The sequence below is a fragment of the Hemicordylus capensis genome, chromosome 12 (genome assembly GCF_027244095.1).
Source record: "Hemicordylus capensis ecotype Gifberg chromosome 12, rHemCap1.1.pri, whole genome shotgun sequence".
NCBI lineage: Eukaryota > Metazoa > Chordata > Lepidosauria > Squamata > Cordylidae > Hemicordylus > Hemicordylus capensis.
Genome location: NC_069668.1, coordinates 2,847,593 through 2,869,407, shown reverse-complemented (window position 1 = coordinate 2,869,407; position 21,815 = coordinate 2,847,593). Strand labels below are relative to the sequence as shown.

Below are 21,815 nucleotides of genomic sequence, written 5' to 3'. Positions count from 1 at the left end.
CTTGGGTGTAAATCTGGATGATCTGTGAATGCTGATAGGGCTGAGAGAGATTCCTGCCTGCCTGCAACCTTGGAGAAGCCACTGCCGGTCTGTGAAGACAATACTGAGCTAGATAGACCAAGGGTCTGACTCAGTAGATGGCAGTTTCCTATGTTCCACACCTGCCCTTCCAAAGTAACACCGCCCTCTGGCAGGGCTCCTGGAAGCCTGTTTTCCATCCTGTCATGGAGAACAGAGAGATTGAACAGCAATGAGCAGTGAATTCTATGCCGTGCTGCTTTCTCTTCACCTTGGCTGAGGCCTGTCCGCGGTTTTCATGCCTCGTCTTGACAATTTGGCTTCTTTTCTTCATGCCTCATCCTGGCTGTGTGTGTTTGTTTACCATGTTGATATTCTGCCTTTCATCTCGGGACCCCAGGGCAGCAAGCAGCAAAGTTATTAAAACCATTCTAAAAAGGACATTAAAAAAAAAAAAAAAACAGAATTCAAAACAACCAAAAGACACAGCTACCAAAAAAAAGCCCGGCCAACCCCTTGGCTTCCTTCCTGGCTAGGAAGTGGGATGGATAAGCATGTGTGTGGGGTGTAGACTCAGCTCCCCTGCAAATTCCAGCTGGCCTGGTCCTGACCCCTCTACCCACCAGCCCAGTCTTTCCTGCCACATAGACAGGAAGAGAAGGTAGGTAGGAGACTCCGCCAGTCTCCCAAGAGCCAGGTGAAGGAAAGACACCTCCAGCCTCCCAGGAGCCAGGTAGGGAGAAAACTCCCCCAACCTCCCAGGAGCCAGGTAGCAAGGAGACTCCCCCAGCCTCCCAGGAGCCAGGTAGCGAGGAGACTCCCACAGCCTCCTAGGTGCCAGGTAGCGAAGAGATTCCTCCAGCGCCCCAGGAGTCAGGTAGCGAGGAGACTCCCTCAGCCTCCCAGTGCCACGTAGCGAAGAGACATCTCCGGCCTCCCAGGAGCCAGGTAACGAGGAAACCTAACTCCCCCAGCTCCCCAGGAGCCAGGTAGCGAGGAGACTCCTCCGGCCTCCCAGGAGCCAGGTAGCGAGGAGACTACTCCGACCGCCCAGGAGCCAGGCAACAAGGAGATTCCTCCAGCCTCCCAGGAGCCAGGCCAACCCCTTCCCTTCCTTCCTGGCCAGGAACTGGGCTGGGTGAGACTATGTATGCAGGAGGGTGCTGGGTCATCTCCCCTACAGACTTCAGCTGGTCTGGTCCCGACCTCTCCCCACCACCACCCCAGTCTTTCCTGCCACATGGTCTTGGACAGGAAGAGGAAACTTGCTGGAACAGCGTGGCCCAATCCAAAAGGCCAGTCTTTTCTAAGAGGCATCTGACCCATTTTCTGAATACGTCTGAAAATGCTGAGCGGGTGTCATTAAAACGGTGAGTAAATTAGCATTTATTTCCTTACATCTCTAAGTATTTCCTGGGTAGCAAAATCCCCACCCTCCCTAATAACGTTCTTTGCCATCCCTTGGTTCCCCCAAACTAGCCTCTGAGTTGCCCTTCTGGTGTTCCTCTCTTGACACTTATATTTTTATCTGTTTCTTCTCTCCAGCCACTTCCTTGGCTTCGAGGCCGGCTGTAATGCCACTTAAATATACCAGCGGCATCTCTCTGTGTGGCCTGGAGCATTTTCACACGTTTCTGAGGCTCTGTCCTTCTGTTCCAGCTTGCTCAGAAACTTCACATTCTCAGGCGGAATTTCGCGTGATTCAACCGAAATCGAAACGGCTTTCCTCTTTTCTTTTGAATCTTGGCGGCGTTTGCCTCTCTTCTGCATGTAGGCTTGGCATCCTGTGATAGCCATTGCTATCTTTTCCTGCTCAGATCTGCTGCGAAATTTAATTAGTAAATAAATGCAAGTCGATGATTAACATGTTAATGGATGGGTTGGAATCGTGTCGTCCCGGAGACACGGGTTAGTCCAGCAGGCCGTATTTCAAGCCTTTCTTGGAAAAGGCTCAGCAGGAGCCGTGCCAGCGGGCGGTTTTGCTTTGGAAGGGCATGTGTGCATTCACATATTGTCCAGATTTATGTCAAAGTCCCTGTGAGATGAGAGCACCCCCGACATGATTCAGGTTTTTCGTTTTGATTTGGAGCAGCTTAGCTCGATTTATGGCCAGGGTAAAAAAATAATAATCCACTTTTCGCGTCGGGTTTGGGGGCAAATTCGGAATATCCGATAACGCCCCGTAACTCGCAGTATTTAACCCTTCGTAATCCTGTGGTAAAGCCTACTGTCTGAGAAAGGCCCACGAATTTGGGGGTCTTAACTTCTTGTCTTTTATTATTATTATTTTTACAGCCAGACTACGATGTTTGGATACTCCTCACCATGATGAGCACCGTACTGCTGATTGTTTTGGTCTTCATCATCCGGACACGGTGTCAGCCAAGCAGAACCCGGGTAAGAACACTTTGCCGGAGATTGCATCAATCCTGGACATCCCTCATCACCTCTGAAGAGTCCCCTTTTCACCTGTATGTTTGTTTTATTTATTTTTACATTCCTATCCTGCTCTTCCTCCGCGGAGCTCAGAGCCATGTACATGGCGATGGTTCTCCTCACATCAACCCTGCGAGGTAGGTTAGGCTGAGTGAGGATCTAGGGCAGCTTTCTATGTTTTTTAATCTTGGGATGGGGCTCTGCGTGCAGAAAGTCCCAAGTTCATTCCCTGGGAGCGTCACCAGGTACTGCTGGGAAAGGTCTTTCTCTGGAGAGCTGCTGTCAGTCAGTGTTTTGCTTAAAGCGGGGGAAATTAGCTCCCACAGGTACAATACAGCTAGGTTAACCTTAAAGTACCAGGGAAAGTTGATCACCATATGGGCACACTGAAAACATTGACCATATCGTAGCGCTTAGGATGGGGGGTGGGCAGAGGCTTGGGGGTAAACGGTTTCAGAGAAAGAGAGAGCGCAAAGGTTTTCTCTGTCATTTTTCCCAGCTAGGTGGGGAGCACAGGCAAGGCGTTGGGAACGAAGAGCGGAACACACGTTATTTATTTCTTTATTGGCTACATTTCTATCCCACCCTTCCTCCAAGGCGCCCCGAGTGGCGTGTGTGTATTTATATCCCTCCACACAACAACCCTGCGGTGTAGGTTAGGTGGAGAGAGAAGTGCCTGGCCCAGGGCCGTCCCGTGGATTTCACGGCTGGGTGGGGATTTGAACCCAAGTCTCCCCAGCCCTCGCTCAGCACTCTAACCGCTATGCCAGATCCCAGGAGGGGATCGCAAAAATGCTTCAACCGCCCTGAGCGGTTTTGGAAGGGCGGTATAGAAATCAAGAAAGAAGGAAGGAAGGAGAGAGAGAGAGAGAGAGAGAGAAGTTCGGTCATTGACCAGCAAACGAAAGAAAGAGACACCAAGCTGTATGGACCAAGGGTCTGAGACTTTGGAGAAGGCAGCTTTTTTATCAGACCCTTGGTCGATATAGCTTGCTAAGCTATACGTTGTGGTCCATATAGACTCTCTTGCTCTCTCTCTCTGCCCTATGGAAATGCAAGAGAGATTGGCCTGATTGTCCCCGGCTGGCCTGTCTCCATCCTTGGTCCCTCAATGTTCTCCTCTCTCCGCAGAACAACGTGCAGGAAGAGACCCTGCAAGCCATCAGCCAGCTCGCCACGCGGCGGTATCGTGCCCCGCCCCGCCGGCAAACACCCACCGGGGACTCCGTGAGCACGTGCAGTTCGGCTCCTGTCTGTGCCATCTGCTTGGAAGAATTTAGTGATGGCCAGGTAAGCGTGCTTCTCGGACGCCCCCTGGACAGGGCATCCTCCTGGCCCCTGTGGGGACTCTTCGACCCAAGGCTGCTCAACTTTGGCCTGCCTGCATGTGTGGGGCTGCAACTCCCACCATCCCTGAGTATTGGGATGGGAGAAGAAGAGGTAGTCTCTGGAGTGTTTCCGTCAGCAGCCAAAGGGATATGCAGGATTTCTGCCTGCAGAAAAACCCCACCTAGTGGCTTCCCTTCAGCTTGGCTGAGCAGAGGCCAGATCGGGTTGCCATGAGCGAGATCGCAGCTGCTCAGAGGAGAAAAGTGGAGACCTGTTGACGCAGGGGCTCCAGCCAGAGCCTCCTGTGGTCTCCCTAACCGGTCACCTTTTCGGTCTTCTTATTGGGAGGGGGATCCTGGAGAGAGGGGGGTCCTGGGGGGTGGAGTCAGAAGGGGAAAGGGAGAGAAAGGAGGAGGAGGAGGAAAGGGGTTTGAATAGACTGTTAGTTAAATCTGCATAAGATTACTTGGTGCTGGGAAGGGAAGCAGCTATAAAACACCTCCTTAAATGGGACAGCAGGATTAACTCATGGAAACGGGGTGTGGCCCATACACACAGCGAGCCATTCATCCATTCTAGAAGAGCTGAAGTTCACCCCTGGCACCCACCCACCTTGGCCTGGAAGCTCTCTCGCTCTCTCCTCTGCTCTTTCTTCCTTCCTTCCTTCCTTTTTCTTTCTCTGCGTTTTCTCTCTCTCTCTCTGCATTTCCTTCCTTCCCTATCTCTCTTCTTTCTTGGAATTTCCTTCCTTTCTTCCTTGCATATCTCTCTCTCTCTCTCTCTCTCTGCATTTCCTTCCTTTCTTCCTTGCAGTTCTTTCCCTCTCTGCATTTTCTTTCTTTCTCTCTCTCTTTCTTTCTTTCTTACTCTTTCTCTCTGCATTTCCTTCCTTCCTCGCTGCATTTCCTTCCTTCTCTATCTATCTTTTCTCATAATTTCCTTCTTTGTATCTCTCCCCCCACCCTTGCATATCTGATTTCTCCATCCATCCACTGGGGGGTTCCAGCCATTCCACGGTCTTCCGCTTCAGGATTCCTTCATGCATTTCGAGGCTGCCCATCCCGCACGTGCCCACCCCCTGCTCTTGACTCCTGAGTGTCCCCTCCTCACTGCCCAGCGGAGGCTGACTACTTCCCCGCCCTCCCACCCCAAGCCATTCCAGCAGGACTCCCGCCGCCCCCTTTGCTCCTCGCCTTCACCCCACCTCCGCGCTCCCTCTCTTTGCTGCAGGAGCTCCGGATCATCACCTGCGCGCACGAGTTCCACCGGGAGTGTGTAGACCTCTGGCTCCGGCAAAACCAAACCTGCCCGCTGTGCATGTTCAACATTGTCGGTAAGAGCGGGCAGCCTCCATGGCGGGCAAGGACATCACAAGTGGCCTGCTGGATCAGGCCAAAGGTCTGTCCTGCCCAGGGTCCTGTTCCCCCACCGCTGGCCACTAGCTGCCTCTGGGAAGCTCCCCCCCCCAAGCCTGGCACAAGCATAACAGCTTGGCTTTGTGTTTAAACCCCACTAACTGGCCTTGGGTGTTATACTGCTCCTGGACATGGAGGTTCTACTTTTGATGGGGTGAGGTTGCCTTTGAGGAGGAGTGGGCAGTCAAATGTCCTAGCCTCTGGGTCACCGGTGCAACTGCACAGCCCCTCACTACCACCCCACCCCCCATAATATGCAAATTAGGCCACCCGGATTTGAATCGGGCAAACTTACCGCCTCTCCACCCCAACCTCTGTTCAGGGGGGACGGATGGAAAAGCAGCTGGGCTGGGCTTGGTGTGGGGAAGAAACAGATTAGTTTCTTTTTAGTTTGTGAGCCCTTTGGGGGACAGGGATCCACCTTATTGATTGATTGATTGATTGATTATTTCTCTGTGTAAACTGCCCTGAGCCATTTCCGGAAGGGCGGTATAGAAATCGAATAAAATAAATAAATCACAAATAAATAATAGTGGGGTTGCCCTCTTGGGTGGAAAGGGGTCCCCACTGCTCAGCCCCCGCTCCAAGCTGGCTTCTTTGTCTTCCAGAACAAGACCCCTCAGCCGTACCCCTGCAGCCCCGTGAGAATCCACGCCCCCTGGGAGGCCGGCCGAGGCCACGTTTCTTCCGCCCCCGCCCTGGGCACGCCGTGTACCATTTCCCGCTGACATGCCCGCCAAGGCCTTCCAGGAACTGCCCCACGAGGCTGCCCTACGGCCCCCGTTTCTTCCACTCGCCGGAGCTCTCCCAGTTGGATCTGGGGACCATGCGTTACTTGCCATACGGGCCAGTCCGTGCCAACCCCTGGTGCAGCCATCAGACCCCTTTCGCCCGAGGGCTCTTTGTTCCCCAACACCAGGAGCCTCTGCCGTGCCAGCAGGCATTCCCGTCCCGGAGACCCTGCCTGCTTCAGCACCAGCCCGCCTGTCGCGGGCTCGTGGTCCCCCTCGCCGCCCAGCTGAGTCATGCGACTCCTCACCACCGGGGGATCCGTCACGGGAGGCACCACCAGCACAGCAGCAGCTTGGGGGAGAGCTATCTCACCGAACCAAGCGGCTACGTCCCTGACGGCCCGGGGAGCGACTCCAGTTCGGGCCCTTGCCACGGCTCCTCCAGCGACTCCATGCTGAACTGCACGGACGTCAGCCTGCAGGCCATCCATGGGAGCCGCTCCACTTTCCGCAGCTCCCTGAGCAGCGATTACGACCCATTTTCCTTCTGCAGCTCGGAGAAATCGGCCACAGAAAGCCGGGTGGATTTATCACTATCTCCAAAGGAGCTGCAGCCCCAGGCGGCAGCAGACTCAGCAGTGCCAAGCAGAGCCCAGCTGGCCAGTAACCACGTCCATTACCACCACCACCACCACAGACACCACCATTACAGATGGAGCCCACAGGACTGTCTGAACGGCAGGCTGGGCCAGGAGCTGGGTCAGCGGAAGGCGAGATCTCCTCGAGTGAAGGTGGGGTTCCACAGTGGCCTGGCACAAAAAAGGACGGAGAAGATGCAGCTGCCGGAAGGCACGTCTGCCCCTCAGGATGCATCTCAGACTGGCCACTCCTCTTGTCCACATCCAGGACATGAGCTCGACGGCTCCGAGACGGTAGCCGACAGCCCAGCTGGCGCCGTTGGGCTACGGACTTCTCAGCAACACTACTTGCAAATCCATCCTGGTCAGAGGAAATGGAAAGCCCCTCTGGATATTCCCCAGACCCCTCTCTCAGACGATTCCCACTTGGCCCCTGGCGGCCATTTCCCCCTCTGCTCCGGCCATCTTGGCACTGCCCCAGGGAGTCCGCCTCTCGCGCTGAATGGTCCCTCGCAACACCGTGTGGCTGGTGTCTCACAGGGCTTTGATCCGTACTCCAGCACAGAGGCTCAGGAGCAGGGGGCCAAATCGGACTGCAATGAGCCCATGTTTCCAGGGGAACCTTCGGGGACGGACGGCGCAGGAAACAACACAAGCTTTTACCTCTATGGCCAAATTCTGCAACACCTTCCGGGTAAGCCCTTGAGGGTTTCTTATACTAGGAGTTGCCAACCTCAGGTCCCATGTGCTCTCTCGCAGGGATTCCCAGATGTTGTAGACTGCAACTCCCAGAATCCCCAGCTGCCATGACTTTTCCTTGGGGATTCTGGGAGTTGTCGACAAACATCTGGGAATCCCTGTGAGAGGGAACACTGCGTGGGTCCCCAGCTGTGGTGGGACTACAACTCCCATCATGCTCAGCCACACTGGCCCATGGTCTGGGGTGATGATGTTGTTGGCATGTCCTCCCGAGATGACTCCACGGGGAAAGGACAACCATTTGGTCTTTGTTACCCTCACCCTTTCCTCTGTGGAAAGAGGGCTGCAGTTTTACCCCAATCATTTGGGGTGAAATGATCATTTGGAGGGGTAGGGATAGAGAAGTGGTGAGAGAAAGCTGTGAGTGCAAGAATGTGACCACCACTTTTATTTTATTTATTTGTTTTATTTATTTAATTTATATACCGCCCTTCCAAAATGGCTCACCTCTTTTCCATGTCCAAAAGTCACCATGAGCATTTGTCCTCTGATACCAGTGGTCAAAATTTGAGGGCCTGGCTCATGAGGGCGAGTGGGGGACTCCTGCAGCTGCTGTCTGCTTAGTCTGTGCTTTGCTTCACCTGCCTCCCCACCGACAGTTACTATTATTACTAAAGGTAAAGTTGTGCCGTAGAGTCGGTGTCAACTCGTGGCACCCACAGAGCCCTGTGGTTGTCTTGGATAGGATACAGGAGGGGTTTCCCATTGCCTCCTCCCGCACAGTATGAGATGATGCCTTTCAGTATCTTCCGAGAGTGCTGCTGCCCGATAGAGGTGTTTCCCATGGTTACTGTTCTATGAAAGATGACTAGCCCTGGCAGTTTCTCGTATCCAGAGACCAGCCACTCACTCACTTTTCTCCTTGCAGGATCCAAAGAAGAGATCTCCGGTGTATATGAACATTCAGTTTGACAGGAAGTAGACTTATCTGCACGGACGGCCAGAGAGGGCCCAGCCCTTCAGGAGTCCAGTGAGGATTTGCTTGCACGCTCGTGGGGCCCCACACTGTATTGGGGCACTAGCTAGTTTTGGGAAGCAGCCTCTCCGGGCAATCCCCTCCCTCCTTCCCTCCCTCCCACAAGGCTGCCGTAATATTCTGGTCACACAACTCTCGCTGCTTTCCTTGACCCCAAACTCACGTGCCAAACCTAACTGCCGGGATCAGTTGCCCATTTTCGGGAGCTGCCTTCTTGAAGATGGTTCCAGCCGTCAAGCTTCTCTTGGAGGAGGAGCGGAGAGGTTTTGTGCCCCAAAGGTGCATCAGACCTAAGATCTTTTTTTAAAAAAGAATGTACCTATATTTTATTTGTGGCATGTAAATGTGGGGAGGTGGTGTGTACGGGGTTCTGCACAGATACAGCGGATTCTTCTGTGATGGTAGCCACGGAAAACAGCGTAGCAACGATCCTAGAAACCGTTGCCAACTTGGTCTGTGCACAGCCCCGCTAGTCATACAAACGCTTGCCCCGTAAGATTGCGGACACACACTTGCGGGTGCGAGCGTGTGGGGGAAAGAGAGTGTATAGGCTGGCCCAAAGCTGTTCATAGTATGGGGTGCGGAAAGGTGAGGTCTCCATCTTCGGAAGATGCAAAGTGAGCGCACCTTTGAACAATCTCTGGAGAAGGTTTCTAGCTCATTTTGGACCCAGTCTCTCAAGATGTCCTGAGAAGCATCCCCTCCTGGAGGAGGCCTTGAGTTGCTTATGGCAAATGCTTCTGACCCTCGTGGCAACTGGCAAGGAACAAGGTGGCCAGTTCAACATTTCAAAAATCAGGGAATGCCCCAGAGCTGTGGGGCACGCCTTCAGATAGTCATTGCCTTCTTCCTGGCGGTTCTGTGGGGTGTCTTGTTTTTCTGCTGCACTGCAAGTCTCTGTTGAATGGAGCTGCCCAATGGAGGAGTGAAATGGCTAGAGCCTCTTTGCCCTACTTACTTTAAAAAGGCACATTTTCATGATCAGGGTGATGTCAGTTGAATCGTTTTACGATTTCCTGGGAATCTGGATCTCCTGCCACGGGAATCCAGACCGAGCTGGAATCGACTATCTCAGCTCAGATCCTAGATTACGGATCTGGGCTCAATCAGAGTTTGCTGCGACGGCAAATCTGGGTTCCTGGTGAAATTCCGGGTTCTCCTAACACACACTGCAGGAGTGGGCACACCTCCAGGATCCCAGATTCCCACTTCAACGTACATCATCCTGGTTGTGAGAATGTGTCCAAAGTTGCTCAGACACTGGGACCATATTTCGGGGTGGGGTGGGGGGAGAAGTAACACTATAACACTGGAACAAAGGAAGGTGCCTTCTACTGAGTCAGACCCTTGGCCCATCTAGCTCAGTACTTTCTACACTGACTGGCAGCAGCTTTTTGGGATTTCAGGCAGGAGTCTTTCCCAAGCTTACCTGGAGATGCTGCTAGGGTTTGAATCTGCAGTCTTAGATATTTCAAAAACTTCTCCCCAAGAACACTGAAGGCACGGGCACAAAATCTGACTTCCGTGTTGTTTTGATCCAATTTGAAATGCAGACCTTCGAAAGGAGGGGAAACCTACAGACCCAAAGGTTGGCCGAGTTCTGCAGACAGCCGGATTTACCGTGGGTTTTCTGCGAGGTTTTACTGTGAACTCGAAGTCGCCCAAAAAAACGGACGCAAGAAGTGCATTTTAAAAAACACCCCGGATCTAAACCGGACTGCACCCTAATATGCAGTGAAAAACCCGAATTGTGTGTGGAGTGCTCCCCAACAGCTCGCAGGGACTTGGGGGTAAATCTGGCCGCTATGTGGACGCACCCCCTCCATTCCGGAGGAGATGCGAGTTAAAGGGCTTTAAAAGCCCACCATCCCACTCACACTAATGTATTAACAGGCAAGTGATGGATTACAATCATAGCCAACTGGCCCTCTGTTTTTGCCAGAGGGGTTGAATCTCCTCCTTTGGGTCTCCGGTCAGCTCTCCTCCTTCGGGGGCTTTATTCCCCAGTCTCTGCCGACTGCTGTGCCAGTGATCAAAGGCGAAAGGGGCACCCCTGGAAATCCCAGCGCTTTGCCGCCCTCTGTCTCTGCTCCTCCCCCCTGGCAACCTCAGACCCTTTGAAATGTGAAACAAGGATTTTTATTTTTATTTTGTACTTCGAGATTTTCTAAGCCGACTTTGCAGGCACTTGGGTACTTTTGTAAGCCAAAAAGGAATAATGTTGATGTATATACATATGGGAAAGTATATTTATGTCTAAGAGACAGAGATTGTTTGACTATGGGGACATGCTTAAACCTATTTATTTTGCTAATATATTTATCCACATGTTCATGTGGCCTGGTTTTGTTTTGTTTTTTGGTTGTTTTCTCCCCTTCTGTATAAAGCCATTGGGTGCCTGTGTTCGAGAGACGCCTCTTCCTCATTCCTCAGAAATAAATTATTTTTAGTCTCTGTACGTTGGCTTGGAACGTGCATGAGAGAGAGTGGTTTGTGGGGAGACGGGGTTGGGTTCGAATTTCCTTCTCAGAATTCCTGGGCTGCGTCGCAGTGAATGGCCCCAATGACCTCCCGCCAGAGCCTGGGGCCAATGCAAAAGCATCCCAATGCATCTGCACAGATCCCATCTAACAGAGATTCCCAGATGTTGTGGACTACAACTCCCATAATCCCCTGCCAAAGGCCATTGCAGCAGCGGATGCTGTGAGTTGTAGTCAACAGCATCTGGGAATCCCTGTTGAAGGAAACACTGCATCCATACCTTTCTGTGAGGCGCTTCTGTAGGAGAACTTCGTTGCATCTCACCCTGCCATGAAGCACACCCAAAATCTGCACCTCTCTTTGTCTCTGCCTCATGGTGGAACCAGCTCTCGTTCTATTGGAAGAACACCCCGGTGGGCAAACTCTCTTCATCCTGGATCCAGAAGAATTTGAAGACTTTTAAAGGAACTGGGGGCAACTCTAAAGGAGTGTCCTAGATTTATTTACGTATCCTTTATTATGATTTATTGAATTTATATACCACCTGGTATAAAAATCTCTAGGCGGGGTACAGAATCAAAACATAAAATATAAGACATTTAAAAGTAATAAAAAGATGCAAAATCATAATAGATAAAAACACATTAAAATTTAAAATTTTGGTCCCAGTTGAAGCCCTGGAAAATAGATACCTCTTCAGGGTCTTCCTAAAAACAAACCGGCAAGAGCTGAGGGCATGTCCCATCTCCTGCTGCTGCTCCCCTGCAACTGGTATTGAGAGGCATCTTGCCTCTCTGAGCTGGAAGTGGCCCATAGCCACCAGACTAGTAGCCATTGATAGACCTGTCCTCCATGAATTTGTCTAAGCCCCTTTTAAAGCCTTCCAAGCTGGTGGCCATCACCCCATCCCATGGCAAAGAATTCCATAGATTAATTATGCACTGTGTGAAGAAGGACTTCCTCTTGTCAGTCCTAAATTTCCCGGCCTTCAGTTTCATGGGATGGCTCTTGGTTCTAGTGCTGTGAGAGAGGGAGAAAGAATTCTCTCTGTCCATTCTTTGCTCTATGCATAATTTTATACACCTGGATCATGTCTCCCGGTCACCCACCCATACACACCCAATATGAAAAACTTCCTGGTGGTGTAGCACACACGCACAAGCCCTTGCTCACCCCAAAAGTGCAAAGACAAGAGGGTTAATGAAGGAATAGATAGGGTTTTCACATTCAAGCTTCCCAAATCCCGGTGGCCTAATTTGCATATTATGCACATTATGTGGCAACTGTTTTGCATATTTATTTATCTGTTTGCTTGAGAGAGTTGTATACTTTCCCCTCCTTCTCTGCCCTCCCATGTGATCAGATCCAGAGTAAAGTCTGGGCAATCCGGGCAGCACATTTGAAATCGGTGTAAATCTAGGTGGAATTTAGCAGCCGCATGGAGGAATCAAAATCCAGGGGCTACCCTAAATTCCGGTGAACATGGCAACCCTAGTGATGTGAATTCAGTTCGTCCCTGGGTCCGCCTTAAGCCAATCAAACAGACACAGTGGGAATCAATTAGAGGCTTGGTTTAATGCTCTGCAGAAGCAGGTAGACAATGGGGCTCACGCTCCACATTGAATACAAATTGGTTATAGGTGCATCTTACATTTATACAGACAATCTGAATGATGCTGACATAGTATACGTGGCAGTAAAATGGTGGACTAAGTATCTAGTACACATGCGAATGATTCATTGTTCATCTGGTGATCACTCCTTATTTGGTTACATCCTGTTTTATTAACTTCTCAGCAAAGAATGGTGAGAACCAAGTTTCTTTAGATACAATTTAGTGGAGAGAGATAATCATGTGAGGCCGTGTCCTTGAGCTGGCCTGAGCTGGGCTGGGGTTGCTTTAAGTTAGAATTAGGTTTTCTAAGCAAACTTGGAGATGCTTTGGTATTCTATGTAAAATGGAGTTACTTTGGTTTACTCAAACACATCACTAGGAACAGTGGATTTGGGTAATGGAGCAGATCTGACCAAGAAGGAGGAGAAATCTGGATAGCAAGGCAAGGGATGGGAGTGGTATAGAAAGTGAAACCGAAAGTGAACAGAACTGATTCATGCAGTCTAGGGGGAAACTGTTTCTGGGTGTATCCTCCACTGTAGGTGGGAAACATCTATCATGGCAGCAGGCCCTAAGAGAAACCCCATTTCTTTAAGGAACCTCACCATTTTAATCAGGTCCCTGTACCTGTGGGTTAGACGCGCATGTCTGCGAAATGCGAACGGTGCAGCGCTGAAAGTCAAGGCCTGGGCTCTTTCCAGAGGACCCGCTACCACAGTGTCACCACGTGTCCGTGAAGTATGCTTCCGTAACGCCCTGTGTCGTGACACCACCGTCCCCACGCTGACCACAAGGGGCCGTTCACATTTCCGATGCAGCCTTTCGGCTTGTATCCTTGCCTTTTAGCCCTACAACGTTGCATGTGCGTTGCAAGGCAAGAGCTGCGTTTTCCCATTGGAGGAGCGTTGCGCAGGCAATTTACAGTTTCAACCTTTTACCACTGAACAGCGCGTGATCTCTGGAAAGCGCCCTGGTTGCCTTAAGTGTGCCCCTAGCGACCCACCTTCTAGAAATGAAATCTACATCTCTCTCTCTTTCTCTCTAAATATGCATTAAGGGTATATTGGACAAGAAGAATGGGCTTTTTTATAGAAAGCGATGATGAAGTGGAACCTGCCTGACGAGGGGTTTAAATGGTGGCTTGAATCATCAAAACTTGAGTGAGTCTTTTCTGCAAAGCGATTTAAATCGTGATTTAAATCACACCCACCCCGATTATGCTGATCCATCCCATATTGTTGATTTTTCTCAGTTGTCAGAGGGACTTTGGGCGGGGCAAGAGGGGTGTGTGCGCGTGCATAAAGCAGACCTTATACATTTCTATCTCAATTATAGAGAGAGATGGAGTGAATTTGCATTGACTTTTTCATCTAGCCTTCTTAATGCAATCAGATGATTATTTCTTTATTTTTTAAAAAAACATTTTTATTTTATTTTATTTTATTTTATTTTATTTATTTATTTTGAGCAATCGTTTTAGAAACCCATGCCCATGCCAACGCATTTATTTGAAAGACGAGATGAGAACAGAGTGTGAGATTATTTAATCAATGCCCCACCCCTCCGCCCGTACAGGGCGGCAGGGCTTAGAAGGCGCATGCGCGTGGGAGCGAGGCCGCGAAGTCTCCGCCCAGCAGCTTGGTGCCCAGGGCACACAAGGCTGCGCATGCGCGGCAAGAGAGGGGCCGGCGCGAGGCATAGAAGCAGGGCGCCTGTGTTGGCTAGAGGGGCCGCCGGAAGCGGTGGCGGAAGTGACGCGAGTCCACGGCGGCCTTTCCCTGCCTGGCCTCTTCCTCCCAGTCGTTGGCGGCAATGGCGTTGGAGACGGTGCCCAAGGACCTGCGGCACCTGCGGGCCTGCCTGCTCTGCTCCCTCGTCAAGGTGCGGCGGAGAGGGTTAGGGTTAGCGGGCCCGCCTCTGGCTCGGGGGCGGGGGGTGTCCAGGAAAAGGGGTCCCTCGCGGCCCGGTGGGGCTGGCCAGGCCCTCGTCCTGCTGCTTCCCTCCCCAGTGGCCAGCCTGGCCCCGTAGGAAGCCCACCCGCTCCCTGCGGCCCAGGAGGGAGCCCACAAGAGCAGCAGGAAGCTCCCCCCCTCACCTGCACTCGCAGGATGTTACATGGGGGTACACTGCTCCTGAACATGGGGGGTCATTAGAGACATGGGAAGCTGCCATATACGGAGACAGACCAATGATCAATCTAGCTCAGGATTGTCTACACAGACTGGCAGTGGCTTCTCCAGGGTTGCAGGCAGGAGTCTCAGCCCTGTCTTGATGATGCTGCCAAGGAGGGAACTTGGAACCTAGATGTTCTTCCTAGAGCAAAGGCTCCATCCCCTACTAAGGGGACTATCTTCCAGTGCTCACACTTCTAGTCTCCCATTCATATGCAACCAGGGTGGACCCTGCTTAGCTAAGGGGACAAGTCATGCTGGCGACCACCAGACCAGCTCTTCTCTCTGATAAATAAGTTAGGAACATCGGAAGCTGCCATATACTGAGTTAGACCCTTGGTCCATCTAGCTCAGTATTGTCTACCCAGACTGGCAGTGGATTCTCCAACGTTGCAGGCAGGAGTCTCTCTTTCAGCCCTGTCTTGGAGATGCTGCCAGGGAGGGAACTTGGGACCTTCTGCATGCAAACTGGCAGCTGCTCTTCCCAGAGTTATGGCCCCATCCCCTAAGGGGAATCTCTTCCAGTTCTCACGCATGTAGTTTCCCATTCAAATGCAACCAGGGTGGACCCTGCTTAGCTAAGGGGACCATTCATGCTTGCTACTAGCTGAGTGACTCTGGGCCCGTCACTTCTTTCTCAGCTTAACCTATTTCACAGGATGGTTGTGAGAAGAAACCTAAGTGTGTAGTACACCGCTCTGGGCTCCTTGGAGGAAGAGCAGGATATACAGTGTAACAAATAATAAATAAATAAAATAAAAACCAGCTGCCCTCTCACTGTGTTTCTCCTCCTCCTCTGTGTTTCAGAGGAGAGCTGGTCTGGTGGTAGCCAGCATGACTTGTCCCCTTAGCTAAGCAGGGTCTGCCCTGGTTGCAGGTGAATGGGAGACTTGATGTGTGAGCACTGCAAGAGATTCCCCTCGGGATAATGGGGCCGCTCTGGGAAGAGCATCCAGGTTCCCAGTTCCCTCCCTGGCAGCATCTCCAAGAGAGGGCTGAGAGAGATTCCTGCCTGCAACCTTGGAGAAGCCGCTGCCAGTCTGTGAAGACAATACTGCGCTAGATAGACCAATGGTCTGACTCAGTATGTGGCAGCTGCCTATGTTCCTCTGTCCTCGTGGCAGACCAGCACATGCAGAATAACGACGTGGGAGACTGTGAGGGAGGAATGGCTTGTTGTGACCCAATCCCTTCTATGAAGAAAACTAGCGTGCTGAGACTTTTCTCCCTGACTTGCTGGCTTCCAAAGTGCTGGACCCCAAGTGGGCCAGCTGTAGCTCTGTGGAAGAGCACCTGCTTTGCATACAGAAAGTTTGAAGATCCATTCCTGGCGTTTCCAGGCAAGGGTGTGAAAGACCCCTGTCTGAAACTTGGCTGCTGCCAGTCAGCAGATCATACTGAGTTAGATGGAAGGCAAGGGGAAAAAACACATGGATAGGTACCTAGGAAGCTGCCACATACTGAGTCAGACTACTGGTCCATCTAGCTCAGCATCGTCTTCACAGACTGGCAGTGGCTTCTCCAAGGTTGCAGGCAGGAGTCTCTCTCAGCCCTACCTTGGAGATGCTGCCATGGAGGGAACTTGGAACCTAGATTCTCTTCCCAGAGCAGCTCCATCCCCTACTAAGGGAAATATCTTACAGTGCTCACTCATGTGGTCTCCCATTCAAATGCAACCAGGGTAGACCTGCTTAGCTTAGGGGACAGGTCATGCTTGCTAACACCACACCAGCTCTTCTCACCTTTCCAGTTCCTTTTCCTGATCTTTTCTTTCTTTCTTCCTCGCCAGACCATTGACCAGTTTGAATTTGACGGCTGTGACAACTGCGATTCCTACCTGCAGATGAAAGGGAACCGCGAGATGGTTTATGACTGCACCAGCTCTTCCTTTGATGGGTTAGTGTGCTTGGGCCAGCTTGGGGTCATGCTCTCTCTGCATATGAAGCAGATTAATGGTCGGAGCAGATGTTTTGAAAGCCTCCGTAAAGGCGTCCAGACAGTTCTCTTCTTGATACCCTAGAGAGTTGCTGCCAGTCAGAGTAGACAATACTGCGCAAGATTGGGCAATGATCTAACTCTGCACACGGCCGCTTTACTTGTTCATTCACACATTGTATTGGAGGGGCCTGCTTAATGCTCAAGGTGTCCCTCCACTTGTGCCTCTCAGCTGTGCGGAAAGGTGCTAACTGAGTAAAGAGGCACCTTTTTAAAAGTGGTGATTCTCTTTATATTAAGCAAGGGGAGAGCAACTGGCCGTCTCTGCCCCCAGCAGAGCATCCCTCCAGTGGCTGTTGCTGGTGTCTATCTTATATTTCCTTTTAGATAGTGAACACTTTTTGGACAATGAACCTCTTTCTTTCTTTCTTTCTTTCTTTCTTTCTTTCTTTCTTTCTTTCTTTCTTTCTTTCTTTCTTTCTTTCTTTCTAAACCGCTTTGAGAACTTTGGTTTCATAACACATAAACCGCTTTGAGAACTTTGGTATATAATGGTACATAGGAAGCTGCCATGGGGCAGTTTATAAATGCATTAAATAAATAATAATAAATATCTAGCTCAGTATTTTCTGCACAGACTGGCAGCGGCTTCTCCAAGGTTGCAGGCAGGAGTCTCTCTCAGCCCTCTCTTGGAGATGCTGCCAGGGAGGGAACTTGGGACCTTCAGAGGCTCTTCCCAGAGCAGCCCCATTATCCCTTGAGGGGGATATCTTACAGTGCTCACATGTGGTCTCCCATTCATATGCAACCAGGGCGGGCCTTGCTTAGCTAAGGAGACAAGTCATGCTTGCTCCCATAAGGCCAGCTTTCTCATGCTCATAGTAAGGAACCTGTGCGGGCCACATCTGGTCCCCAAACAGACCATGTCCAGTTTCTCAAGTTCCTTCTGCACTGACACTCTTTCTTCTTTTCCAGAATTATTGCAATGATCAGCCCTGAGGACAGCTGGGTTTCCAAGTGGCAGCGAATAAGTACGTTTTCTTTCCCATCTCCCCACCCCCTGCAAATCTGAGCACCTCTGCTTTAGCGTGTGCTTCTGCTTCTGTCTGTTCCATTACAACACCCACCTCATTTCTATCACCCTTTCTGCATATAGAGGGCTTTGATTCTTACTTGATCCTCACGACAACCCTGTAAGGTAGCTTAGGCTGGAGGAGGTGTCCTGTCCAAGGAGCTTCATGGCCATACACCAGGTCTGCTCAACTCCCCGCCCCCCCACCCAACTGTTTTTGGACTACAACTCCCATCATTTCCAGCCACAGTGGCTCATAGCTAGGGATTATGGGAGTTGTAGGCCAACATCTGCAGGAGGGTCGCCCTCCTGCAGATGTTGGCCTGCAACTCCCATAATCCCTTGCTACACAATCGTTTGGATTTCACTTTTCTGGACTTGTTTCAGTTAGCCACGCTTAGCATGCCACCACAGCACCAGTTCGCAATAACACAGAATGTTCTCCTTCCTCAGGTAACTTCAAGCCCGGCGTGTACACAGTGTCTGTGACTGGCCGTCTGCCCCAAGGTAATTGGCATGGTTCTTCTCTGGAGCACGGGAGATTGGGTGGTCTTTCCTGGCCCAGAAATCTGGGTTTGGCCCTGGGCGGTCGACCCCATTTATGTCCAAGCTGGTGCTCCTCTGGACTCTTTCGTCTGAGAGGCCACTGTGCGAAATAGGATGCTGGACTAGATAGGCCGTTGGCCCAATCCAGCAGGGCTGTTCTTACGTTCTTATTGGTATGATATAGTGGCAGGGGTGAAGAGTGAGAATTAGACCTAGGGAATGCGAATCGACAACAAATATTTATGTACTGCTTTTCAACAAACATTTCCAAAGCTCTTTTACATAAAGAAATAATAAAGAAATAAATAAGATGACTCCCTGTCCCCAAAGGGCTCACATCCATAGACCATATCTCAAAGGGGACATTATAGAACTGGAAAAGGTGCCGAAGAGGGCAACCCAGATGATCAGGGGCCTGGAGCACCTTTCTTATGAGGCTAGGATACGACACCTGGTGCTTTTTAGTTTAGAAAAAAGATGACTGCGGGGAGACATGATTGAGGTGTATAAAATTTTGCATGGTGTGGAGATGGAGAAGTTTTCCTCTCCCTCTTACAACACTAGAACCAGGGGTCATCTCATGAAACTGATTACTGGAGATAAACTGGCAGGATCCGCTTTCGTCGACCTCATCTACCAACTGCTGGGGACAAGTGGGAAAAGGTGGTTGCTTCTGACCATCTGGCTACTGTGTTAGATGCAGAAGGCTGGGCTACAAGGACCTGTAATCGAATCCAGCAGCAATGTTCTTATCGAAAGGGGTTTAGGCATCTTTGGGGGGCGGGGGGTATAGCTAGCTCTCAAGACAACTTGCCACCTCAATTAGTAGAACCTCCACCTTCAGGAGCAGTCAACCTCGGTGTCCGAGTTGCAGGGAGACCAATGGGAGGCTTTCGGACTCTGCTGGTGGGCTTCCTGGAAACATCAGGTTGGCTCCTTGTGGGGAGCTGGAGGCAGGCCTAGATGGCACTGATCCAGCACAGCTCTGCTTACATTCGGGATGGTTCTGGCTCACCTAAATCTATTATTGCAGAGTAGTGTGGGGATTTGGCTGGCGTCAGGAAGGAAGCGTTCTTTGTTCCTGTCAAGGGGCTGGCAGCCCGGCCGCTGGTGATACGGGCATTTCTCCTCTTCTTGTCTCTTCTCCCTGCCCCTTACTGGCACGTGTTTTGTGTGCTTTTCTCTGCTGCAGGGATCGTACGGGAGCTGAAGAGCCGCGGGGTGGCCTACAAGTCTCGGGACACCGCCATAAAGACCTGAGGAACCTTTGTGCCTCGGAGGCCTGCGTCGCTTTCTGGATTCTCTTTCCATAGCGACTGACTGGATCTGGTGGGGGGCGGGGGGTGTCGATGTACAGGGGGTGTTGGGAGAGGGGTTTTTAAACAGGAACGGAAGGCCAACCACCTGCTAGCGGGTCCTCCATCCAGCCCTGGCCGCTGAACCCGGCCAGGGGTCTCTCTGGAAGGTGGGGTTGCCAGCAAGGGGAGCATCACTATTTCTGTAAATATTAAGACGGTTTATTAAAATGTGAGATTGGAAGTGTGCACGCTGGCTTCGACTGGTCCAGTGTTCCTCGTCCTCCACGACATCCAGAGCAGAAAGCGCACGGGTTTCATCCTGGACTGAAATGGCAGGTTTGGCTCCAAGATGGGCTGAGAGGTCCTCTCTCCCTTGCGCCGCGGGGCCTTCCGCTCTTGGCCCGTGTCACATTTCTCACTTGGGGAACTCGTCCATCCGTGTTTGCCCTCACAATGGCTGCATTTCACGCAGGAGCCGCTGAAGCTGGGAGATCATATCTTCCCAAAAATGCATCTGGAAGAGGCAGGACTCGAACCTAGCTTTTCTGGAGGTGGGCCCGCTTTGCCATTTTGCTGGGCTGCTCAGCACCAAAACTCCTCTTATTTCTCCAACTTCTACCCTGGACCCTTTGCTTTCCCCCAGCGTCTGGTGATGGAGGAGAACGGGTCTTGCGGTAGCCAGCATGTACAGCCTCCTTTCCTAAGCAGGTTTTCAGTTGGATGGGTGGCTACAAATCAGCACCATTTGCTGTAAGGTATTCCCCTTCGGAGATGGGGCCAGTGGAGAGTTTTTTGTGTGCAGAAGGTCCCAGGTTCACTCGCTGGCAGCATCTCCAGGTTGGGTTGGGAAAGACAGAAACCTTGGAGACTGCTGCCAGTCAGAGTAAACAATACTGAGCTGGTGGACCCATGGTCTGACCCCGTATAAGGTAGCTTCCTATGTTCCTATCCCAAATCTGTTGGGATTGTGTGTTCTATTTAGGGCCCACAATCTAAAAAAAAAGAAATAAGGTAGACACCAGCAGCAGCTACTGGAGGCATGATGTGATGGGGACGGATAGGACCAGTTGCTCTCCCCCTGCTAAATACAAGAGAATCACCAGTTTAAAAAGGTTTCCTCTTTGCTCAGTTAGTTGGGGATATAATTTTGGATTCCAATAAATGCAGTGTTCTAGTATTTATCTGAATCTAAAGTATATATATTTAATATTGTATTTGCTTTGTTCTTTCCCCTGACGACTAGGTTTCAAGTGCTGAATCGGTATGTCTGTCCTGTCAGTGTTGTGGTGCGTTAACCCGATTGACAGAACTTATTTAGGCAATGAGGAATGTTGCCGTGATTAGCAAAAGAAATGGTGAATTGGACAGACGAGGGCGGATAAAGCAACGGTGTGTATTTATGATAGTTCAACTGAAGTCAGAAGGCTTTAGAGTGGAACAGGTTATACTAATCTGCAGGCTATATAGTACGTGAAAATACGGTAATTATTTAAGACGTTCATATCTTGCTTTCCCCATGAAAAAGCCCCCAAGAAGGACTTGGAACCAAATTGGGCTTTTGTCTGAAGGCACGTGAGTCTGCGGTCTTGTTGAAGTGATGCAGATTTGGATGGGAAATTACCTGGGATCCCATGTATATATACGATCACATTCCACAGGGAGGGAAAGGATGTGAAGGTAATAAATGAAAGTCCAAAGCAAAAAACTAAACGCCCACTGACATGATGTAAACTCCACCTTAAAATAAGGCCAGGAAGGAGCCCTGAAAACATAACCATCTAATTCTCAGGGGAACACAAATATTTGACATCATCTTCTTTGACATATTGTTTGTTTATTTGGTCCGCAGACCTTTCCACAAAGAGCAGGATACAGAAATGCTGCAAAAAGACATTGAGACTGTATGGTTGATTTCCCAGTTCGCATTCCAGGCATTAAATCAGACGGCTAATACGCAGAAATATTGAAATTGCGTAGCAGTTCTCCCAATATTCTCAGCCTTACGGTGTGGTGTGAGTTTTTCCGGCGGGTTTTCTGCGTGCAGCACCAACACAGACGAGGCCCTGTTTCCTAATTGCCATTGGCATAGTCTTTATATTTCTTATCCACCCTATCCTCAAAAGCTCAGTGCAGGAAACAGCGAAGCTGAGAATGTGATGCAGAATTTAGTCAGTAAACAATTACACCGCAAATATCCATGCACCTGCCCTCTTGAATTGGGGCGGATGCCATCATCACAAACCGTGCCATTGAGGTGTCCCCACAACTCTACCTGATTTGGTTCATATTGCTCCAGATCTTGCAAAGTTGATGATACAGGGACATACACACACACGGACGGATACACACATACGATGCCAGGTGATCTGATAAGCCTACTGGAAAGTAGGCTTTT

At 50.7% G+C, this 21,815-nt stretch overlaps 2 protein-coding genes across 3 annotated transcripts in view; both read left to right on the top strand.

The window, feature by feature from the left end:
- Positions 1-10,760, top strand: part of RNF43 (ring finger protein 43) — a 44,291-nt gene extending 33,531 nt beyond the window's left edge. The window contains exons 5-9 of the mRNA XM_053274569.1: positions 2,314-2,415; positions 3,586-3,744; positions 5,014-5,116; positions 5,807-7,261; positions 8,195-10,760. Coding sequence (XP_053130544.1) covers positions 2,314-2,415; positions 3,586-3,744; positions 5,014-5,116; positions 5,807-7,261; positions 8,195-8,238 — 1,863 coding nt within the window. The 3' untranslated portion in view covers positions 8,239-10,760. The remainder of the gene's footprint in view (positions 1-2,313; positions 2,416-3,585; positions 3,745-5,013; positions 5,117-5,806; positions 7,262-8,194) is intronic.
- Positions 10,761-14,051: 3,291 nt separating this feature from the next.
- On the top strand, positions 14,052-20,597 carry SUPT4H1 (SPT4 homolog, DSIF elongation factor subunit). Of its 2 annotated transcripts, XM_053274509.1 has the most exons (5): positions 14,125-14,279; positions 16,359-16,465; positions 17,480-17,535; positions 18,030-18,083; positions 19,315-20,597. In XM_053274509.1, exons 1-5 carry the CDS (start codon positions 14,211-14,213, stop codon positions 19,380-19,382), a joined length of 354 nt encoding a protein of 117 aa, XP_053130484.1. In that variant the 5' UTR covers positions 14,125-14,210; the 3' UTR covers positions 19,383-20,597. The 2 variants fall into 2 exon arrangements, with proteins under 2 accessions (XP_053130482.1, XP_053130484.1); XM_053274507.1 differs by lacking the exon at positions 16,359-16,465 and having other exon boundaries at positions 14,052-14,279.
- The last annotated feature ends 1,218 nt before the right edge of the window (positions 20,598-21,815 follow it).